Below are 20,908 nucleotides of genomic sequence, written 5' to 3'. Positions count from 1 at the left end.
GCGCTCTTGATCTGTGCTTGACTACCTTTTGGCACCACCGGCAAACACTGTCGAAAGTCTCCTGCAAATACCACTACCACCCCTCCAAATGGCTCTTCAGAACCCCGCACATCCCGGAGCATGCGTTCCACCGCCTCTGCACAGTGTCGATGCTGCATGGGCGCCTCGTCCCATATGATTAGCCTGGTACGGAAGAACAGCTTTGCAAGTTCACTCTGTTTTGAGATGCTGCACTGCGAGTCGCCATGAATGTCGATTGGAATTTTGAACCGGGAATGGGCTGTGTGTCAACTCTGCACTCATTGAAATCAACACGGCTCACCTGTACGGCCACCCTTTAGAAGGATTGCACATATACCTGAAGATCCAACCATCAAGACAATGTCACCTTCCCCTCGCAAAACCGCTGCTACCATATTCTCCACAAATGTCTTGCCGCAACCACCTGGACCATCAAGGAAAAAGCACGCGGGTGTGCGAGCCCTGGTTGCCTGAACCACACCATTGATGACTGCCTGCTGTTCCGGATTTGCAAGGGCCATGTTGAGGGTACTGGTCTGTTGCAATTCTCTCATGTCGTAAGCCAATTCCTCATTTATAATGCGGCTATCAGTGTCTTCTGGAAAAACTACTGTTGGTTCAGGCAGATAACATCCCGCCAAACTCTTCCCCCTCTCTTCTAGCAAACCCCCCAGGAGATGTAACGCGTAGGAGAGCCGCTCCTCCACACTTGGGTTCTCCATCCATCCTTTCTGCCGAAGCATGTGAACACAATCATCACTCAACGCCATTGAGTGTGTCTCCCACAGGTCCGCCGGGCTGGAGGGTTGATTTTCTACCAAAATGATCACAAATAGTCGACGTAGCTGAGATCCAGAGGCATATGTTGCAGCTTGGGTAAGGCATTCATCAAGATCACGGTCGTCATCAAGTAGGCCAAGAGCAACACAGGCAGCTCGAAAGGTCGGATGCAGAGTATGATCAACGATACGGAGACTTTCAAAAGATGTTGGGCAGGGAACATGATAGAGCAGAAGTCGCAGATAATAGAGCTCCCCAGACTGAGGACCGGCAAAATACACTCTCCCAATAGCTGTTCCACGTTTCCGAGGCTTCCAAGCACGTTCCTTGGCGTGCCAACAGAGTAACTCGGGTACATCGGCATATATCTTGTCACGGAGTAACTCTGGATAGGTCTCGCAAGCTTTGAAGTACCCCAATAACCGGCTGTTGCGCTGAAGTTCCTCCGGTAGATTTGCACGTTTGTCTTCAGGCACAAATTGCACTTGATCTTCGTCTGGAAGATGGAGCTGAAGTCGTTCAACGGGTGGAAAGTGTCCATGCATGGGATTACCGCTCAGTCGCCAAACCGCTGATACAATGTTAGCTCAGCAGTACAATCCTCACTATGACTCACATTCAGATGCTGAAACCCAGCGCGCATCCACATACCGATTGATTTCATCAAGATCCACTTGATTGGGAACCACCACCACATTTGCTCGATCATGACCCTTATAGACATACTTGTACATATACTTCACTGCACTGATCGAAGTGCAAACCTCTACGTTGATGTGTGCATTGAATCGAGCTGATAAATACGGATTATAAGGAACCACATGCTGATTGGTATATGTAATACGGTTCTTGGTCCATGACCGTCCATTGTCTCGTCTTCGGTAAACAGGGTAACCATCTTGCTCCATTGTTGTCTCCGGTTGAAAAGCCCAGGGGAACTTCTTTGAACATCGGCCATCACGATGCATCTGGGCTTGGCATCGATCACTGCATGTATGCAGCATACAGGATGTTACAACCTTGAAAAGCACAGGCTGGGTCTCCTCACAGGGGAGTTCAGCACATACAATCTTGTCAACATCAGCCGGTGTGCGTGGTTTGTCATCTGGGGCAAGGCACAGGAGGAGATGACAGTGTGGAAGCCCCCGTTTCTGAAACTCAATAACCCAAATCCTTGCAACCACCTTCTCATCAGTAATCTCACCTTTAGCAGATACTATTGACGTACCTTTCCCAATACTCCCAACTTAAAAAACTCATGCAGCATGGCGTCAAGCTTGAGTGCAAAGACTCTTGAGACCAAGTCAGGGCGGTCTTGAGCGGTCTGTCCTGGTTCCAACTCTTGAGTGATCTCCGTCCAGGTGGGATTGCATGTGATCATTACAAATAGGTCAGGCTTTGTCACATGTGAGACAATAGCCATGGCGTCCTGGTACAGGGCGTGCATCTGACGCGGCAAACCGGCAAACGTTGAGGGGAGCACCACCTTTTTGCCTACATCAACCAAAGAAATGCCAGCATCAACCGCATCAACCAATCCCTTGTAAGATTCAGCTCGGAGAGTGGTTTGATTCTCTCGGATCCATCGCAGACGGTTTGATTCGGTCTGGGCCCACTGATCCACCAATAGCTCCTGAAAGAGTCGTCCACAATAGAGTGCGGTGTTGAAATTGCCTGATCGTTTAAAGAGATAATAGGTTGCAAATTGTGCTTGAGTCACTCGCTTAGATCCTCCACGCCCATAGTGTCTTACTTCAGCTACCAATCCACCATCTCCAGCATTTCCATCCTCAATATCTTCCCCCTCACCAATCTCGTCATCATCTCCCAGTGGTTGCCCAGCCAAAGGGATCCTTGGATGCCATCCCGGCTCTCCGTGTGGGTATGTCATGAATGACGCCATCACGTGTTCCTTGTTGCGCAAAACAAGTTCAACCTCCACTTCCGTGTTTTAATATTTCACCTCTGCTCTCATGCCTATCAGGCATAAACTCCAAGTATCATTCTAGTATGTCGGTGCTTAGCTCCCATGCCTGCAAGGCATAAGTCCCCAGTAATTCTCTAGTCTCTAGTCCCTCTGTTCTAATGCCTGCTAAGGCATAATCTCTCAGTCTCTTGTTCTCGCAGCACTTCTATGGTCTGCATAGTTCCTCATCGATCACCTTCGACAAAGTCGAGCGACTTCCGGCGCATCCCGTAGGATGTCATAGTAGGACGTAGGTAAACGCAGATATGGCATCGTAGGATATCAGTGGTTATCGGTGGGATGCAAGGCAATGCATGCAGGACAGTGCAGGACGGTTCAGGACGCTCGTATTCCGCAGGTCTGCACGAGCCTCTTGGAAAAGGCTGATTTGTCTATATAAACCCTATCTTGTACTTTGTAGTCTTCTTTAGTTCTTGATCAAAAGTCATTTCCATTGCCACCCTTTTGGAGTCCAGTCCAGTCCAGTTCCCTCTAACCTTGTAAGACAAGCCAGAGACATTCCTTGGGTCACAGTCCCATTCCTTGTTGGACTCAGTCTTGTTATCTTAAGTATATTCCTTGTCACTCCTAGTCCTTGTCCCCTTGTCCTTTGTCCTCTGTCCCAGGGTGGGCAGTATCCTTGACAGGGTATATAAGAGTGAAGTGCAGGGGAAGATATGCTGAGTGGAGTTCACTAATGTTGCGAACCCCACCGCCTCGCAGATAAACTTGAATGTGACGACCCGGGGACGGTTCATTTTCATCGGCAACATATACACATGCAACTTCATCTGACGTAGGTCGGTTATATCTGCGAGGGTCGTTTTGCAGAGGATTCAGAACTGTAAGATACAGAATCGGCGTGTCCTCTTCGGATTCCCTGTCACGGTCACGGAAAGTCTTGAAAGCAGCATAGTATGGGTTCACCCTTTCTATCATTTGCGCCAGGCGGGTCAGAACACCCTCCTCACCTCTCCCTCGGATGTGAATGTTTCGCTGAGCAGCCTGTTCTGCTTCAGACAGCCCCGCCAGGAAGACTTGAGCAAATCGGGGATGTTCTCCAGCTTCAGGAAGTAATGCCCCTATCTGGTGGTATGCTCGTCCGCCAATACGAAAGGTGTATATCCCTTGAGGTCCCCAAACTTGCATGTCTTGCTTATCAACACCCATCGAGGTGAAAGCAAGAGAATTATTATAATTTCGGAGCTGCTCCCGTCGCAGCTTACCTTCTAATGACAGTCAGTGTTCCATCCATTGAATTAAATAATGCCAGCTTACGATGTGTTTGATCTGTCAAGAGATCTCGAAGTTCAAGTGGAGGTTCCAATGGAAGTGGGAGCTGCACCGCCCCATTTGAGCAACAGCCAGAGAACAGGGGATTAGCCAAGGATGAGCGTTCCCCTCCTGCTGCAATATTAATAGCATGTTCCTCAAGCCAGTGCAATGCAGCACATTTTGGGCATGGGACCTCACAACGGCCCAACTGATGAACAGAAGTCCCATCAATGTAGTCTCTCCGAGCACGGCAATGTGAGTCAATTCGTTCTTGATTGCGCCTGGAACGCTGTCCAACTTCCCGTCTTGAAGGACCTGGTATGTCCTCATTTCCCAGTTCAGACTGCTCTCTCAGACCTCGTTCCCGCTCACGTCTTGCCTGCTGTGCAATCTGCCGACGTGTGAGATTCATTTTGATAGCTGATAGAGGACATGTGGTCAGCAGCTAATTGGCGGTATGTACCGAAAAACCCACATGTGAATAGTCTGTAGTAATTTATGGGTGCACGTTTGAAGAGAGCCAAAGAGATTAATGTAGTGTGTAGTAGAAGACCGTATGGGATGCACAGCACAGTAGACAGGGGTGTCCAAGAGTCTCCCCGAGTGTGGGCCGCGAAGGGCGTAGCGACGATGCGTAGAATGTAAAAGTTGTAAAGGTGCACGGTGGACCGGGGTGTCCGAGAAGTATCCCCGAGTGTGGGCCGCGAAGGGCGTAGCGACGATGCGTAGAACGTAAAAGTTGTAAAGGTGCACGGTGGACCGGGGTGTCCGAGAAGTATCCCCGAGTGTGGGCCGCGAAGGGTGTAGCGACGATGCCTAGAACGTAAAAGTTGTAAAGGTGCACGGTGGACCGGGGTGTCCGAGAAGTATCCCCGAGTGTGGGCCGCGAAGGGTGTAGCGACGATGCGTAGAACGTAAAAGTTGTAAAGGTGCACGGTGGACCGGGGTGTCCGAGAAGTATCCCAGAGTGTGGGCCGCGAAGGGCGTAGCGACGATGCGTAGAACGTAAAAGTTGTAAAGGTGCACGGTGGACCGGGGTGTCCGAGAAGTATCCCCGAGTGTGGGCCGCGAAGGGTGTAGCGACGATGCGTAGAACGTAAAAGTTGTCAAGGTGCACGGTGGACCGGGGTGTCCGAGAAGTATCCCCGAGTGTGGGCCGCGAAGGGCGTAGCGACGATGCGTAGAACGTAAAAGTTGTAAAGGTGCACGGTGGACCGGGGACGTCCGAATTCTTCTCCCCTATAGGTGGCAGGGAAGTCTCTGAGCCAAATAACATGTCACGGAACTGGTGAGCGCGAAAAAAAGCAAAAACACGGAAAAAAAGTCGATTTTGGCAGAACTTAGCCAAATTCTGTCCGTCCCGCTTTGAACTTAGCCAAATTTCCGTCCCGCTTCCCCTCTGCGGGCGTCGCCGCCGCTCGCCACGTGGTTTATCCCCCCAAGTTGTCTCGACATCATCTGTTATTATAATAGACTAGCGTGCCAACCTGTCAAATTGACAGGCCCGTCTCCTGCCTCTCAAGCTGGATCCGCAAAGTTGTGAACCTGTGAACCCGTGAACCCGTAGCCTCTCCCTTCTCTCTCTCTCTCTCGCTTGAAGGTAGTGAAGTTGTTGTATGCTTTACTTCCCTTCTCTGTCTGTCCGTGAATTAGTGGACCGCGGACCCGTGACCTCTCCCTTGTCTCTCTCTAGCTTGGTAGCAAGTCTAGTTCTCTCTCTAGCTTGGTAGCAAGTCTAGTGGAGTTGTGACAGCCTGCTCTCCTTCTTCTTCTCCTTCTCCTACTCTTCTCTCCTTCTCTCTTTCACTCTTTCTCTCTTTCTCATCACGGTTTATCATCACGGTTCATCATCACGCTTTATCCTCTCGCTTTATCCTCTCGCTTTATCCTCTCGCTTTATCCTCTCGCTTTATCCTCTCGCTTTATCCTCTCGCTTTATCCTCTCGCTTTATCCTCTCGCTTTATCCTCTCGCTTTATCCTCATGGTTCATCCTCTCGCTTTATCCTCTCGCTTTATCCTCTCGCTTTATCCTCTCGCTTTATCCTCTCGCTTTATCCTCTCGCTTTATCCTCTCGCTTTTCTCGCGCCTGCGGCCCTCGCCGCTCGCCACGTGGTTTATCCCCCCAAGTTAGCCTCTCATCATCTGTTATTATAATAGATAATACCATGCATCTCATCATATATCATCAAAGAGGGGTTCATCTCATAACATGTTCGGAAAATGTGGAGATTGTACCTTTGGGTTAGCATGACTTACCTCGTCCTTCCAATCACGCAAAATTCCTCCTGTCCGGTTTCTCCGAGTTGGTCCCCGACGCCGACAACTGATATCGTATCTGGCTTTCTGTCGAGCTCGACCACATCCTAGACTCATCTACTCTGCACCCATCCCGAAATCTGTTAGTTCATCCGATATGATCGACCAAATACAACACACTGTTGAATGGTTGTTAAACGACAGCCATGGTGAGAGTAGTGATCGGATCGTTCGGTCATGAGAAGATGGAGAGAAGTTGCAATAAAACCTGATGACAAGTCGGAGAAGAGAGAATTAGATCTGAAAGAGTCTTGAGAGACTAATCCACTTGTCCTTTCAAATCCACCACTCTATACTTTTCCATACCCGTCGAAATGGCCGCATGAGCTTTCCGGCAATCCCACATACGTTCATGTAACGGTATCTGTGGAATTGATCGGATACTTTTCCAACCATGTCCGTTGCCTTGGGTGGTGTCGGACGGAGTCGGATCGACGTAAATGGCTGCGGAATGAGAAGATAAAAAAGAATGTGTTTCTTGGTCAGAATCGAATGATAAGGTTGCTGTTACGTATGTGAGAGGGAGGGACATGTATCTGTAGATTTAGCATATTCCTCGTGTCTATCCAACACACCATGAACAACGATACTGTGATGGTGATCAAACATGGTGGATCATCGAATGGGCGGGAAGGGATAGATGCTGCAACTCTTCGGCGCGCCATAGAAATCGGACGACCGAGACAGAAAGGAAGGGCAAGCCGGGATTTGTGGATGCCTCAAAAGGGTGGAGACGGCTAGACAAGTACAATAGGAAGGGAGTTGTGATTGTCGAGAGGGGGAGTGAAAATGGAGTGGAGAGGTTACAAGCGGGTAGAACACCACCCACCCCTTGGTCATTATCCCCAAAGCCGACATCCGCTCCCTTTCGACAAAATGATCCATTATATACCCCGACATGGCCGGAGCGACATTGAATAATCGAAAGAATCGGATATAATTGGAAGTGGCCAAAGCTGCGTGAACCTGGAGAGCGTGATGCACCCCAGGATCTGCCTTTTCCGCCGGGGTCAGCTGAGCGAGCAATGCCGCCATATCTGTCATAAGTCGTTATCCTCACAACAGCCCTTGTTGCATAACCTGACTAATCTCTGCTCGAATGCAGGTGAAATCCACCGGGTGTGGTTTCAAATGGGCAGAGGTGTAAAACTGCGGAAAGAGTCAGGTAGGCTGAATTGAATCACAAGGAAGAGAGAATCACGGGGGATTAGTGAGAGGAGTACTGACCAGATCGATTCCGAGTATGCAACAGATAAATAATTCGATACGACAAGAATTCCTGCGGGTGACCTTTGAGACCGAGCTCGTATAGTTGACGCAACATTGTCTGACATTGATTATACTCTCCTAAGTCTTTCTATTCCGTCAGCTCATATCTCAGCTCGTATCGATAAGCTAACCGCTTCGAGGGCGATCCGAGCATGGATTTCGTATACTTCAACCGTGAACTCGTTCTTGATGCGTTGTACCTGAGTGTCAGGGTCAATTTTCTGCGGCGACAACAAAGTAGAGAGTCACGACGTCCGGATTTGATATCAGGCAGTCACAGTGCGGACAGCAGAGGGACTTTCGCTGGCCAAGAAAAAGGAAAGAGTCCAGACGGATCAAGGGCATCCTCCACTTCGGCTGTGAGGGAGTGAGCTGAGACGGCTGAAGCGCGATGAGTGACATAGTAGTTGTGTTTGACGCAGAGTCCGCACATTGGAGAATTGGTAGGGATGTTACAGGGAAGTGAGAACCCGACCCACTGTCAGATCCTGCCGCATACTCTTAAACTGATCCAGGGCGTAAGCATAATTATGATTCTCCTTCCATTTGGCTTTGAGCAGAGCTAGAGTTTGTTTCAGAATTGGAAGTGGCCGAATGTCAGCGGGGGAAGGTTCCTTATCGTCAGCTTTGTCTAGCCATGATGGCAGCTGAATTCAATGAACGGTACTCACACTGGTCAATCGGAGATAAGATTTTTCCAATTTCGTGTTAGTTCCTCGTATAGTATGACTGTCCCAGTCGATCACGTTCTGAATGTCAGCGTGTTGGTGAAAACGTGCCGTCATGAGAGCGTACGAAGCCCGCTCAGCCAACTGACGAGATGGTGGAGTAATCTGATCAGTGATAGTTCCCGGTACATGGCGGAGTAGAGGAAGGGTATGGTCACTGAAACGCCGACAAAAAAAGGAATCACATTGTGGACAAGGAAGATCGGTGCAGAGAGCAGAGTGGAAGGCGAATCTCGACAGCACGAGGAAGAAAAAAAGGTCACCCACAGGATCAACCTCCATCACTTCATCCCCACTATACCCCAACCCTCCTTTCCCTTTCAACCTCTTTCGTCCTATCAAGCCTCCCATCGGGGCGGTACCTACAGAGTCCAGATCGTTATCCCCCTCATCTCCAAACCATCTGTCGACATTCCCGAACCCGTTAGTCGAAGGTTCTGAGTTAGATTGAGTTTGAGGTTTGTTAAACCGAGCTGCTCGTCTGGCGAGAGCTTCGGTTTCTTCAGGAGTGGGGAAATGGTATGCTGATGGGAAAGATTTCTCGGAGGTGTCATTTCTGATATTAGCGGGGGTCCGTTTGTTCATCTGTCCGTCCTGGCCTGACCTGCAAAATCCACCCACAAGCCCAACCTTTGTAGTCCGAGCCGAGCCTGCCAGAATTGCATCGGGATGATGGAGTTGATATTATGAGCGGTAAAGGAGGTGAGGGTACAGATGAATGGGCGGTAGTTAGGTGCAGAGTGATACCAGAAGCCTTTCTGGAAGACACAGATACACAGATGGGGTGTAGAGCAGGCCGAGGGCGAGAGAACGGCGTACAAGTACGATTGTAAGAGCCAAAGGATCGGCCAACATACTCTGGACGGAGAACGACAACTCACTTCTTACGTCTTTTCTTCTTCTTCCCACCTTCCCCTTCTGCCGGTATCAAAGTCGCTTTCGACGTAGACGCAGTCGCAGTCATAGTGACAGGAGCGACATGAACGTTACGTGCAGGAGAAACATAAGGACCGTACCCACCTTGTCCACTGGGTGGTGGTGGAGGTGGTGGCTGAGGTGAGAGACTGGATGGATTGAAAGAAGGTTTAGAGGTATTACGAAGACTATGTGTTAATTGTAAATCCTCTTATACATACAAACTCCGAATCGTGAGTACAGATCGAAGAGACAGGGATAAGAAGTGGGGAGTGAAAGATATTATGATGGGTGGGACATACGAATCTAATTGCACTGTGGACCAATCAGTAGTTTGAATAGTATTATCTGCATGAGCTTTGAACAATATCTAATCGTCAATATCATCCTTTCATCTCAGACAATGATTCGTGTTCCAACACCCCCCATTATGGGAGGTGGGGTACGAGTACGATTGTGTGTTTTGGGAGTACCATGTCTGTGTTGAATATAGAGAGATGAAACGTACCTGCTTCAACTCTGCATTCACAGATGCTTTCGTACTCGGTGTAGCTTTAGCCAAACAATCATGTACCCAAGCTCTGTGAGATTAGTCATTTTGATGCTTTCTTAATGAGAGTAAGATCGTTGAGACTGACTTTAGTTCCGGAGGCCAGGAAGAAGACATGTTGTCGTTACCACCTTGATTCAGTGATGAGTTTGACACTACGAGGGGCTCTGGGAGGGGATGAGGATTAAATGGAAAGAAATATGAGAAATATATATGATACGACATGGGAAAAGCGCGTCATAGGACATTTGGTTGTCGCCACCAACAACGATCGACATCCAACCATTTCAACTCTCATATTCAATCTTTCCTTGTTTCTTCAAGAGACGACGTTAATTCCATCATCTCAGTGATCATAAGAGAAGCTCCGAGTCCGTCGCAAGTCTTAAACAACCCGCAGACAAGAATCACCGTCTGTCCGCTTCGATGGCAATGGCTAGAAGTATGGCCGTGGTCAAAAAACAAGCCGCTGTTTTGGTACATGAACTCGAAAGTCCTGTATTAGGAGCGAGATTAGCTAGGTCGCCAATCCAAACTGAAGGATCTTTGTCGAGTAAGTCACTCTTATTCATCCATCTTCCGTCTCATTCGATACTATCCCTTCCGAAGTGGAGAGTCACGCTAATCTCTACAGTATCAGAACATCTCTCCCTTCGTCCCCCTAATCATCTCCCATCCAACCCCCAATCTCTCAACCTATCTCTTCTGAGTGAGAACATCCCACTGCGACAAACCAACGAATCTCTCGGAAGCACCCTTACCAAACCATCCCCCATCCACGGTGAACCTATCACCAAACCACCTCTTCCTTCACAAGCTATCTCACCCGGTCAACTTGGTAAACCTTCGTTACCCATACAAACTCAAACTCAAATTGTCGAGTCAAACATCCTACATCGTCTTGACCCCAGTGCTAATCAAATACTCAACGGCACCAATACCGAGGCTTCTCAAATCATGTCTCGGACGGTAGATTGCGTGAAGGTAGAATCGAAAGTCGTTAAAATACTAGAAGAAGAGACTGGGTTATCGGTTAAAGAAGCTTTGAGTAATGCTGGTCAAACTGGTGCAGAAGAGACTTTGGATGATATGGGTGATGTGGTCAGGGGTTTGGGGGGATGATATGGTTATTATTCTTCGTTACTTCCTCTTCACGCTATCCACAATACCTTTTCACTCCGTCTTATCTTTTAACACGAGACTGCCCTTGTTTGTGCTGTAGCCCTAAGTCCTGTCTGCTTGTTGTGATGCATGTATACATACACGAGCTCTCGCTAAACACAAGAGTTGTACGACTGCATCTCCCGGGTAGTCACTCACGGTGATAGGCTCGCGAACTGGCCTAATACTGTACAACGAGGTCGGAGGCCCCGCGCATAATGCGGCAAATCCGCGGGGGCGGGGCAAAGCGGCAATGCGGCATCCCGGGAGTGGGGACCGCGGGGAAATCGGCGTTTCCTAGCTGTATTCCCGAAAGTGGCATTCCTTGAGCGGCAAAGCAGTAGGCACCAGCAAAAGACGAGATCGCGCCACCGTGGCAGGTTTGTTTCCTTTCCTCCCTTCCCCCCCCCCTTTCCTTATCTTTCTCACTCTACTCACTCTACTCACTTTCCTCTTTCTTCTTCTTCTCACCTACTTACTCATATCAGTATCACCACTTTGATACACTCTTGTACATAGGTGAGTCATTGAGTCATCCATACATCACCTAAACCCACTCGACGGTAGTAAGGATACGTAAGAATGATGATGGGTGACCGGGGGTGACACGGACACACGTTGATCTTGCCCCATTTTTTCCCCATTCCCCCCCCCCCTCATTCCCCCATCTCTCCCACGTTCAAACCTCTTTCCATCTTCTTCTCTTATCCCATCCCATGGAAATGGAAATGGACATTAACATCCTTTCCATCTCTTTCTTATGATCTATCATGGTTCTCGGATATAATATAACTATATGACAACGATCTGATAGTTAGAACTACTCTGGGTGAAACAGAACGTTCACACAAAGAAATCCTTTCCCACACCTTTTCTTCCATTACTCATCATCACACATCCATCTCCTTCCCTCAATCTAACCGAACCCACGCCCTACTTCCCCCACGTCATCGCCTCATCTTGGCACGTAAACTTTTTCATACGGGTGATAATTTCCGATCCGATCCGTTTATCCTTCATCTTCACCCTAGAGACATCTTTCATCGTCAAGTGAATTGCTTTCTGTCTCGCATCACATATCAATCGATTTTCTCGAATCTGACATCCAAACATTTATATTGTTGTCTCTTCTCGAATCCTCTCTCACCTTCCGCGGCCACGAGGGTATCGATTACTTGCAACAATACACACTTCGGCATCTGCTGTGTAGTATCGGTCACCAGGTCAGATCGACACCATGTCATCCATTCCTAATATGGCAGCGGCGGAAGAAGCACCTCCTCCCACTCAAACTTTGGCCGTCGATCCGGTGACGGGACGATTGGATCCGAATGACCCAACTGTAAAGGCGCTCACAGAGGCGGCCCTCAATCCGGATAAGAGCAAGATTCCTAGACCTTATAAGTGTCCTTTGTGTGATAGAGCGTTTTACCGATTAGAGCATCAGGTGAGTAGTCTCACCATCTACTCATTTCGCGTGTTGGGCATTGACCGTCGACTTCCCGGCTGGCTTCTCCCTCTGTCACACCCGTCTTTCACCCTCAGCACCCCAATTCTGCTAGTCGCTTTTTGAGTGCGGGTTGTAGAAATATCGTAGCTGACCCAAGACACGTCACATTCGAACTCACACAGGCGAAAAGCCCCACGCCTGTAACTACCCCGGTTGCGACAAGAGATTCTCCCGATCAGACGAACTCACTCGTCATGCGAGAATACACCTACCCGTCGGAGCTGGCGGAGAGAATGGTGGGCAGGTCAAAGGCAAGCACAGGTTTGATGAAGAGGTGAGTTATAAGACATCCGCTTATTTCATTGAACTTCAGCCTGATGCGGAATGTGGTTGTTTTTGTTTTGTCCCAGGCGCTGACCAACAGGAGGAAGATGACCGTCATGCATCCCATCTCGGCCCATCTTACAATATGGACTTTGATCGCCCCGACTACCCTCCCTACAACCTCAACCAAATGTCATCCGGTGGACTGAACGACATCTCCGCCCTCGCCGCCGCCGCTTCAGATCAACTCTACGAACTTGAACGCCACGAGGCATTCCGACGAGCTGAATACGAGCTTCGTCATCGTCAAATCGCCGATGCGCGTGCCAAGAGCAATGGTAACTCTCCCGCAGGAACACCCGGCAATTTTGTCCCATATGGTTTGAGCAATTCCAATGAAAGAGATTCAGCCTCTCAGTCGCTCAACAACACCCACGCGTCGAGTACTGCCCCTGGAAACGGCGGCCAAGTGGTGTACCCGATATCAGCGGCTCAACCCGCCACTCACAACCACCCAGCAGTCCCTGCTGGTTCATTGGCAGATCCCACCTACCTCGTGCCACCATCCTGTTGTCATGAAGATTGTCACAAGTCGTATCGTAAACGGCTCAAAGCAGCTAGACAAACTCAAGCTTGTCCCAACTGTCTGAACCCCGTTCATCCGATAAATGGCAACGGTGGACCGGGAATGGGGGGTGCCAATGGAGGTGGAGGTGGTGGTGGTGGCAGTCGTCATTCCAGTTCTTCCGACACGCCCAAAGATCATTCCCCGGATACTTTTGGTAATTCCGGGGGTAATGGTGGTGACAATGGTGGAGGTGGAGGCGGTGGTGGTGGTGGTGGACAATCGTACGCTTTACACCAACATTCACTGCATCATCAACTTGCCAAACTGCAACAACAACACTTGTCCGCTTTACAACAACAACGTCAATCTATCGGCTCTTCAACGTCGTCACCTATACCAATACGACCTTACACTCTGGACAATCACCGTTCTCATCATCCATATCAACATCGTTCACAAGCTCCTTCCGCACAAGTTTCCGCAGCTCCTAGTCCCAGCTCGAGCGATTCAGAGGATGATGACCCCATGATACCACTCCCTCTGCCCATGTCTGCTGTTCCCGGTGACGGATTACCAGCGACATCTCCGGTGTTGAACGGTATGAGATATATGAGTTTGTTCCATGGTAACAATCACTCTCACGGTCATGGTTTTGGCCATGGGAGAAAAGGATCTACCACTGCTCCGGTTTCTGCGGCTTCAACGCCTCTTCACTCGCGAAACCCGTCCCGTGCGAGTTCTCCAGTAGAAGGACATTCGGCGAGTTTAGGAAGACCTGGACATTATATTCACCACGCGTCGAAGAGAACACATCCTTATCCTCATTACTCTACACCTTCTTCACCTCATTTCTCTCCTCTGTCGAATATGAAACATCATCATTCTCATCAATCCCATCAAGTCCACTCTTCTCATCCTGTACCAGCTCAACAACCTCACGCTTCACATCAATCTCATCAACATCAACCCTCTCAACATACGCATCAAACTCCAAGTCAAGCGTCTCATTCAACGTCGCACAGTCATACTCCCTCTAGGATGTCCCCGCCAAAACTAACGCGTACTTTATCAGGTTCTCATAAACAAACCGTCGAGGATATATTAAATTCAACAACTCTTCCTCCACCGGTGACGATATCAGGTGGAGATCGAATCTTACCTCCTCTTCATTCTGCTTATTCCTCCATACCCACCGGTAATCACTCTGCTTTTTCTACAGCACCAAATACCAATTGGTCCATCTCTCAACCTGCTTCAGCCAGAGCATCACCATCACCAAACACATCAAGAGCTAGTAGTCCTACATCTTATGGACACGGATTCAATCATCTTCCTCATCTTCATTCTAATCATATGTTCGGTCATGATCATTCCCATTCTCAACAAGGACATAAAGTGGTGGGAATAGGTGGATTACCAATGCAACATCCAGTATTGGACAAGAATTTGTTGGAGAGAGGATTAGACAAGAACGGATGGGAAAAAGGTTCAGTATTGGATAAGAATATGTGGGAGAGTAAACCTAACATACATGCGCTGAGAGGGTTGAGTCCTCCGAGACAGTTGGCACCGATAGGAATGGGAATGGGAATGGGCAAAGGAGATAGGTTGTTACCTAGTTTGAGCAGGGGGAGTAGTCCTGTTCATTTCATGGAGCTGGATGGGCAGGCGTAGGGGGGGAGGGGGGGGGGACGATGACGTGAGTCATCGTCTGCTCGGGAAGAAGGAAGGAGTATGTTCTGGAGAGTGAAACATCGTCTGCTCGGAGTATGTCGTGGAGATTGTATCATTGTCTGCTCGGGGGTGTCAAGGAGTGTGGTCTGGAGAGTGGATCATTGTCTGCTCGGAGTATGTCTTGGGGACTTAATCACCGTCTGCTCGGAGCATGTCTTTAGATGTGGGTCATCGTCTACTCGGGTGTTGTACGGAGCGTGGTCTGGAGAGTGGATCATTGTCTGCTTCGGGATCTAAGGAGTATGTCTGGAGACTGATATGGTTGGGTCGGTGGAGGGTGGGATACGAAATATCGTGATAGATCGAGAAGGGTGATGATTGAGGGTGTTGGGTTGTAGGTTGAAGTGTGGTCGGAGGTGTGCGTTGTTTGGAGATTGAGTGTCGTCTCCCAGTGTGGTGGGGATATTGGCCAGACGAGAACGCTGAGTAGTGGAGAGTGAAGAGGTGGACGATGATGCTGGATGATGGTATGATGCAAGCAGCCAGTGGTCAGAGTATCAGCAGAAGGTTCGATGGCCGATGGATAATCACACGAAATGGAGAAGGAGAATCAAAGTTGGGCTTTTTATTATCGAATAGATGGAATCTTATAGACTATTGTGTATGTCAACTGTTTTCGTTAGCCAAGTCCGTGTCGGGGTGGTCCATCGACTCGGAAGCCTTGTCCGACTTGTCATCTTTGACGCTGATATCTCTTTTGTAGATATAGGCTTTTCCATCCATCACTCCTCGTAGTGATCACAGTGCAGTACTGATCCTATTGCAGTAGAGTACTAGTATGTACTGTGAGCTACTGAGAGTACAATAGTGATACGTAGTCACTTACTGCTGTGGATTTATTGCACGGACGGGGTGTGATGGCGCTTATCAATCCATACTCTAACCAGTCGAAATGCCACGTCAATCATGTATCCAGTCATCCAGTCCCGACATTTATGAAAAGTCTATAACCGATCTCAATTCTCTCATTCCACCTTTACCTTTTCTTCGTTCCATTCGTATATATTTCTAGCTCAATCATTCACCGATCACCTCTTTCGAGGGTCAAACCAATTCTACTGTCTTCTCTGTCCGTCTGAGAAACGGCCACAACCCCACTCACCCATTCTCACCCATTCTCCCCCTACCCCATCCAGTACAAACATACGCCCCATACACTCCACTCACCTTACCCCGTTCAGTACAAACATACTCCCCTCTCACCCCATTCATTATCAACATACACTCAACTTCCCGCCCACCATTCATTACGCAAAGATAATCAAGAAAGATCTCGTCGAAATGTCAAAAACATATAAAATACACGTCCCTGCAAGTACAGCCAATATCGGACCTGGATTTGATGTTTGTGGTATTTCTTTATCCTTAGAATTACTCGTCACCGTCACTATCCCTGATACTTCTCTTATCCCTACTCTTTCCTCTACTTCCTCTTCCATTTCCCCCTCTACCTCATCACCTTCAACCATCTCCAACTCGACCAATCCATCAAGCCAGGATTATTCCTCATCACCCACGACCAATCCATCAAGCTCAAACCACTCTCCACCAACATTAACCTACACCGGATTATCATCAACAACAGTCCCTTTATCACCCTATAAAAACCTCATAACAAGAGTATCTCTCTACGTCCTTCATTCCCATCATCTAACTTTCCCACCGAATATAAAATTAAATATCCATAATTCAATCCCATTCGGTAGAGGTCTAGGTTCATCAGGTGCAGCAGTCATAGCAGGTGTTTTATTAGGTGATCTCTTAGGTAATTTAAATCTATCAATTCAAAGGAAATTAGATTACGCTTTAATGGTAGAACGTCATCCTGATAATGTTACAGCAGCTTTGATTGGTGGTTTCATAGGTAGTTATTTGAAGGAAATTAAGAGTGATGACGGAATGGATTTTAAAGAAATACCTTTGGCTGAAGTTTTACCTGAATATCCTGAAAATGTTGAGATATTAGGTGAAGATTGGGGAAAAAACGTTCCATTACCACCGAAAAATATAGGGAATTGGGTTAAATGGAATTGGTTGAAAGAAATTAAAATGGTGGTGGTCATACCGGAATTCCAAGTTGCTACTGCTAAAGCTAGAGGTGTTTTACCTGATAAATATGATAGGAAAGATGTTGTGAGTTGAACGATGGGTTTCTTCGATCCTTCTTCTTCTTCGTCTTTTCCATCTTCTTCGACTTATCCTTCTCCTTCGTCTGATCCTTCTGATCTTTGTTCTTCCAGTTTTGAAGCACAGTCTTCTTCATTTCATCATTTACTTGATGCTTGCCAAATTACCCTCACATCCTTGACCCAATTTATCAATTCGACTTTCACACTCACCGACCCAACATGAACCTGTTCAGAACTTTCCCTCTTTTGGTCAATCCCTCTTTCAATGATTTATGATACATCCAAAGAAGATGGAAAGAACGAAGAGGCGAGGGGAGAAAACCACAGATTAAAGCTCAACTGACAAACAAAGATATTCAACCTACAACGATTGGCAGTTCTCATCACCGCTTTGACAACTTTACCTCTCAATCCTGAGTTGATATATGAAGCTATGAAAGATAAATTGCATCAACCGTATAGGATGGCTTTGGTTAGTTGGTTTTTCTTCCTCTTTTTCTTATTTCCAGTCCTACCCATGACAAACTTTTCCCATCTCACTATCGATTCAAACTAGGACTGTTAGTTAAAGTATCTCTCGTACCCTTATTAGCCACCATTATCCGAATTCACAACCTCACACCCTCACACCCTCGTCCCCTCACTCGTGTATTCGTCGATCAAAACTTGACACTCGATCAGTGCACTCCCTTCTCCTGACTACTTCCGGTCAGACCTCAAAACTCCATCATCCCATTTTCTCCCTCCCTTACAGTCCCCGTCACCGCACCACATTTTTGCCCCTTTGCCCCACCCCCACCTCCGCTGCAGAACTCATCATACCCCCCGTCTCTTGCCACATGAACGTTTCAGTCCACGTCATAGACCCTAGCCCCCACATCGATCTCTCTATACATCCCATTTTTTCCCCATCGAGTATGACCCACCCCACTGAGTATGACCCACCCCACTAACTACCCAGATCCCAGGTCTCACCGAAATCCTCACCTCTCTATCACCCACCACCCACCCCGGTCTCCTCGGAATATGTCTCTCAGGCGCAGGACCGACCATCTTAGCTCTCGCCACACACAACTTCGACCTCATAGCGGAAAGTATCAAGGAGGTGTTTAAGAAAGAAGGTGTCAAGGCTGATCATGAGGTTTTGACTGTTGATACGAGGGGAAGTTGGGTTGAGGAGGTAGAGTAAGGGGTTTTGGTCGAGACTGGGCCTGTTGGATCGTCCGATTTAATTGTCATGAGGAGAGGGTGAAAACGTGGGTGGGAAGAGGTGGGGTCATGGTAAGTCAGGGTTTCCGAGTTGCGAAGATATAATCTTACCTGGGATGGGATGTTGGGTTCGTTTTTGGGAAGTCAACAACAATACTTTGACCATCCGACTTTGAGGTTTGGTGTGATAATGAGGCCAGCCGTATGATGCGACGTCGAAGAAGAAAGTTCCATATTAATCACTTATAGATTTTTAAAAAAGGATGTAGATCATGCATATATCACAATCACTCGTACGATCACAATCACAATCACAATACGTACATATTCTCCTCCATTCCATCTACCATTCCTCCACTGCAATTCGAAAGCTTCATAGATGAACAACAATAAATCTAACACTCTGATTCCTTGACCATCTTCCCCACTAGTACACTTCAAAAATACCCATCCTCTAAAATCGTACTATACCCGCAAGTGAGGGTTCCCTCAACCAAATTGGTCTCTCGTCATTTCGTCTTTCTCCTCGTAGGTTCATGTTACAAGTTACAAGTTGCTAGTTGTAAGTTACAAGTTACCCCTTCATCAATCGTCAACCATAACCAATTTCGTATTCCCCACTTATGACCCCATCATCCCTTCAACCAACAACCATAAACCATCAACCATCAACCATTCCAACACCTAAACACAAAAAAAGACGATCAAATCTCTTTTATCGAGTTATCGATCAATGAAAAATATAATACCTCTTATAAAACGTTCATGATCATTGAATTGAACAAATACTTTCTTCAGGTAACTTGACACCATCAGGTTTAGTCTTTTGTGGTAAGATATTAACCATCCTAGCGTGTAAAGGTACTAAAACGCCACCTGGGAAAGAAGTACCAGGTGGGAAAAAACCACCGTATTTTAATACTGTCATTTTGGGTAGGGCGGCTCCTAGTGGTAGTATACTATTTGATCAGTTTTGTCTTCCTTGTTCTTCTCTTTTCTCTTTTCCCTCTTTTCCCCTGTTCCCCTGTTCCCCTTCTGCCTTTCCCTTTTTTTTCTTTTTCCTCTCTCATTCTCTTTCTCTCTTTTTCCCTTTTTCCCTTTGCCCCTATTCCTCTGTTTGCTATTTCATTCATTTAATGATCAGAAAGTATCTCTGATTCATTGGGTGATTCGTGTTTCATCACGTGTGGACATGTCATAGAATAGAGAATGATAGGTTCTTTTTCTTGGTAATGTCTGTAGAGTAACATGAAGCAGCTCGTGAGATGGTGGGGTTTTTGGGGGTCGTGGGGATCGTCCAAGCACCTGATAAGAAATATCATGTGAAAAGTCTGGATAAATCCATCTCCCATCCAATACATATTTCTTCCCACCCGTATGTTCTCTTGTCAAGATTTCGTTCAAAGAGAAATGTCGGTGGGTATGTGAGAATATAGATTACGATAAAGATATCAAGATATGAAGATATGAAGATATGAAGATATGAAGAAAAAGCAAAAGAAAACAAGACGAATCAACTCACGTTCCGGCCGGTGCATAATATCCATCTTTCTCTTTACCAGCTTTTGTGACATTCATCAAACATGCGTCGTCGTCCTTTGCATCAGTTCAAACTTCATTATTTGTTCCTTCTTCATCTCTTCATCTCTTCATGAGCGACAATGAAGACATTGAGGGTTTCAGATACTACGCCGTTTCAATCTCCACTTGGAAAATTGATCGTACATGTCGTCCGAGTATTTCGTTAGGTGCCAGGTGGCGCAGGACGTTTGGGGTGGGGTCATGATTGATGATGATATACGAAGAGGGAGAGTGGACAGCAAACTGAGCGTTGAAGATGATATACGAAGAGAGAGATTAAACAGTGAAGTGAGGGTTAAAGATGATATACGAAGAGAGAGAGAATAGAAAGCGAGGTGAGGGTTAAAGATGATGGATTCAAGAGGGAGAGCGAACAGCGAAGTGCGGGTTCGTGATGCAATACGAAGAGAACGAATAGGTAGGGAGGTGAAGGTTAAAGATGATCCATTCAAGAGGGAGAGCGAACAGCGAAGTGAAAGTTCATGATGATATACGCAGTAAGAGAACGACCAACGAAATGACAGTCCATGAATTACCCAGGGAATAAAAGAAAGATACAAGGGGGGGAAGTGAGGAAGAAAATCACTTACAAATTCAATAACAGCCCATTGAGGTCCCCATTGATCATCCTTGAAAAAATTAGCGGCCAAATCAGCAGGGTTAACCTCTGCTTCTTCAGTCGTAGGATCTACCTTCAACTTCTTTTCGTATTTCTCTTTTCTATCCGCTTTAGCTTTTTCTTCCGCTTTCTTCCTAGCTTCTGGGTCGTCTCTCGAAGACATTTCTGCGTATTAATCAAATAAATGGATGTATGTGTTGATTAGGGATTGGTGAATGTATGTGTTGATTAGGGATTGGTGAATGTATGTGTTGATTATGTATTGGTGGATGATGTTTTGTAGGTTTGGTAATTCGATTTTGGATACGAGA

At 47.3% G+C, this 20,908-nt stretch overlaps 6 protein-coding genes across 6 annotated transcripts; 3 read left to right on the top strand and 3 right to left on the bottom strand.

The window, feature by feature from the left end:
* Window positions 1-3,355: 3,355 nt before the first annotated feature.
* On the bottom strand, window positions 3,356-4,454 carry TREMEDRAFT_64370 (uncharacterized protein; the record flags this gene model as incomplete). Its single annotated transcript, XM_007006535.1, has 2 exons — window positions 3,356-3,996; window positions 4,046-4,454. 2 exons carry the CDS (start codon window positions 4,452-4,454, stop codon window positions 3,356-3,358), a joined length of 1,050 nt encoding a protein of 349 aa, XP_007006597.1.
* Window positions 4,455-6,619: 2,165 nt separating this feature from the next.
* TREMEDRAFT_33569 (uncharacterized protein) lies at window positions 6,620-9,939 on the bottom strand (the record flags this gene model as incomplete). Its single annotated transcript, XM_007006337.1, has 11 exons — window positions 6,620-6,896; window positions 7,190-7,397; window positions 7,588-7,717; window positions 7,761-7,829; window positions 8,109-8,243; window positions 8,301-8,378; window positions 8,625-8,913; window positions 9,239-9,258; window positions 9,490-9,642; window positions 9,781-9,853; window positions 9,911-9,939. 11 exons carry the CDS (start codon window positions 9,937-9,939, stop codon window positions 6,620-6,622), a joined length of 1,461 nt encoding a protein of 486 aa, XP_007006399.1.
* A 309-nt stretch (window positions 9,940-10,248) lies between these two features.
* TREMEDRAFT_64368 (uncharacterized protein) lies at window positions 10,249-10,944 on the top strand (the record flags this gene model as incomplete). Its single annotated transcript, XM_007006534.1, has 2 exons — window positions 10,249-10,375; window positions 10,457-10,944. The coding sequence occupies 2 exons, from the start codon at window positions 10,249-10,251 to the stop codon at window positions 10,942-10,944; spliced, it is 615 nt and encodes a 204-aa protein (XP_007006596.1).
* A 1,004-nt stretch (window positions 10,945-11,948) lies between these two features.
* Window positions 11,949-12,918, top strand: TREMEDRAFT_40383 (uncharacterized protein; the record flags this gene model as incomplete). Its single annotated transcript, XM_007006353.1, has 3 exons — window positions 11,949-12,430; window positions 12,591-12,767; window positions 12,858-12,918. Coding segments are annotated over exons 1-3 (447 nt in total), but the record flags the coding sequence as incomplete, so codon positions are not given.
* A 3,145-nt stretch (window positions 12,919-16,063) lies between these two features.
* On the top strand, window positions 16,064-18,686 carry TREMEDRAFT_72180 (uncharacterized protein). Its single transcript, XM_007006584.1, has 3 exons — window positions 16,064-17,192; window positions 17,541-17,660; window positions 18,150-18,686. Exons 1-3 carry the CDS (start codon window positions 16,341-16,343, stop codon window positions 18,375-18,377), a joined length of 1,200 nt encoding a protein of 399 aa, XP_007006646.1. The 5' UTR covers window positions 16,064-16,340; the 3' UTR covers window positions 18,378-18,686.
* A 480-nt stretch (window positions 18,687-19,166) lies between these two features.
* Window positions 19,167-20,760, bottom strand: TREMEDRAFT_64365 (uncharacterized protein; the record flags this gene model as incomplete). Its single annotated transcript, XM_007006533.1, has 3 exons — window positions 19,167-19,356; window positions 19,920-19,993; window positions 20,569-20,760. 3 exons carry the CDS (start codon window positions 20,758-20,760, stop codon window positions 19,167-19,169), a joined length of 456 nt encoding a protein of 151 aa, XP_007006595.1.
* Between the last annotated feature and the right edge of the window lie 148 nt (window positions 20,761-20,908).

This window comes from Tremella mesenterica, assembly GCF_000271645.1.
Source record: "Tremella mesenterica DSM 1558 unplaced genomic scaffold TREMEscaffold_10, whole genome shotgun sequence".
NCBI classification, from domain to species: domain Eukaryota; kingdom Fungi; phylum Basidiomycota; class Tremellomycetes; order Tremellales; family Tremellaceae; genus Tremella; species Tremella mesenterica.
The sequence above is the reverse complement of the archived record's forward strand: the minus strand, read 5'-3'. Positions and strand labels throughout refer to the sequence as shown.

Excerpts from the sequence above, each read along its gene's own strand:
- TREMEDRAFT_72180 (XM_007006584.1), top strand. The coding sequence starts at position 16,341 with ATGTCAAAAACATATAAAATACACGTCCCTGCAAGTACAGCCAATATC. Across the intron at positions 17,193-17,540 it reads AATATGATAGGAAAGATGTT|ATATTCAACCTACAACGATT; the intron begins GTGAGTTGAACG and ends TGACAAACAAAG. Across the intron at positions 17,661-18,149 it reads AACCGTATAGGATGGCTTTG|ATCCCAGGTCTCACCGAAAT; the intron begins GTTAGTTGGTTT and ends CTAACTACCCAG.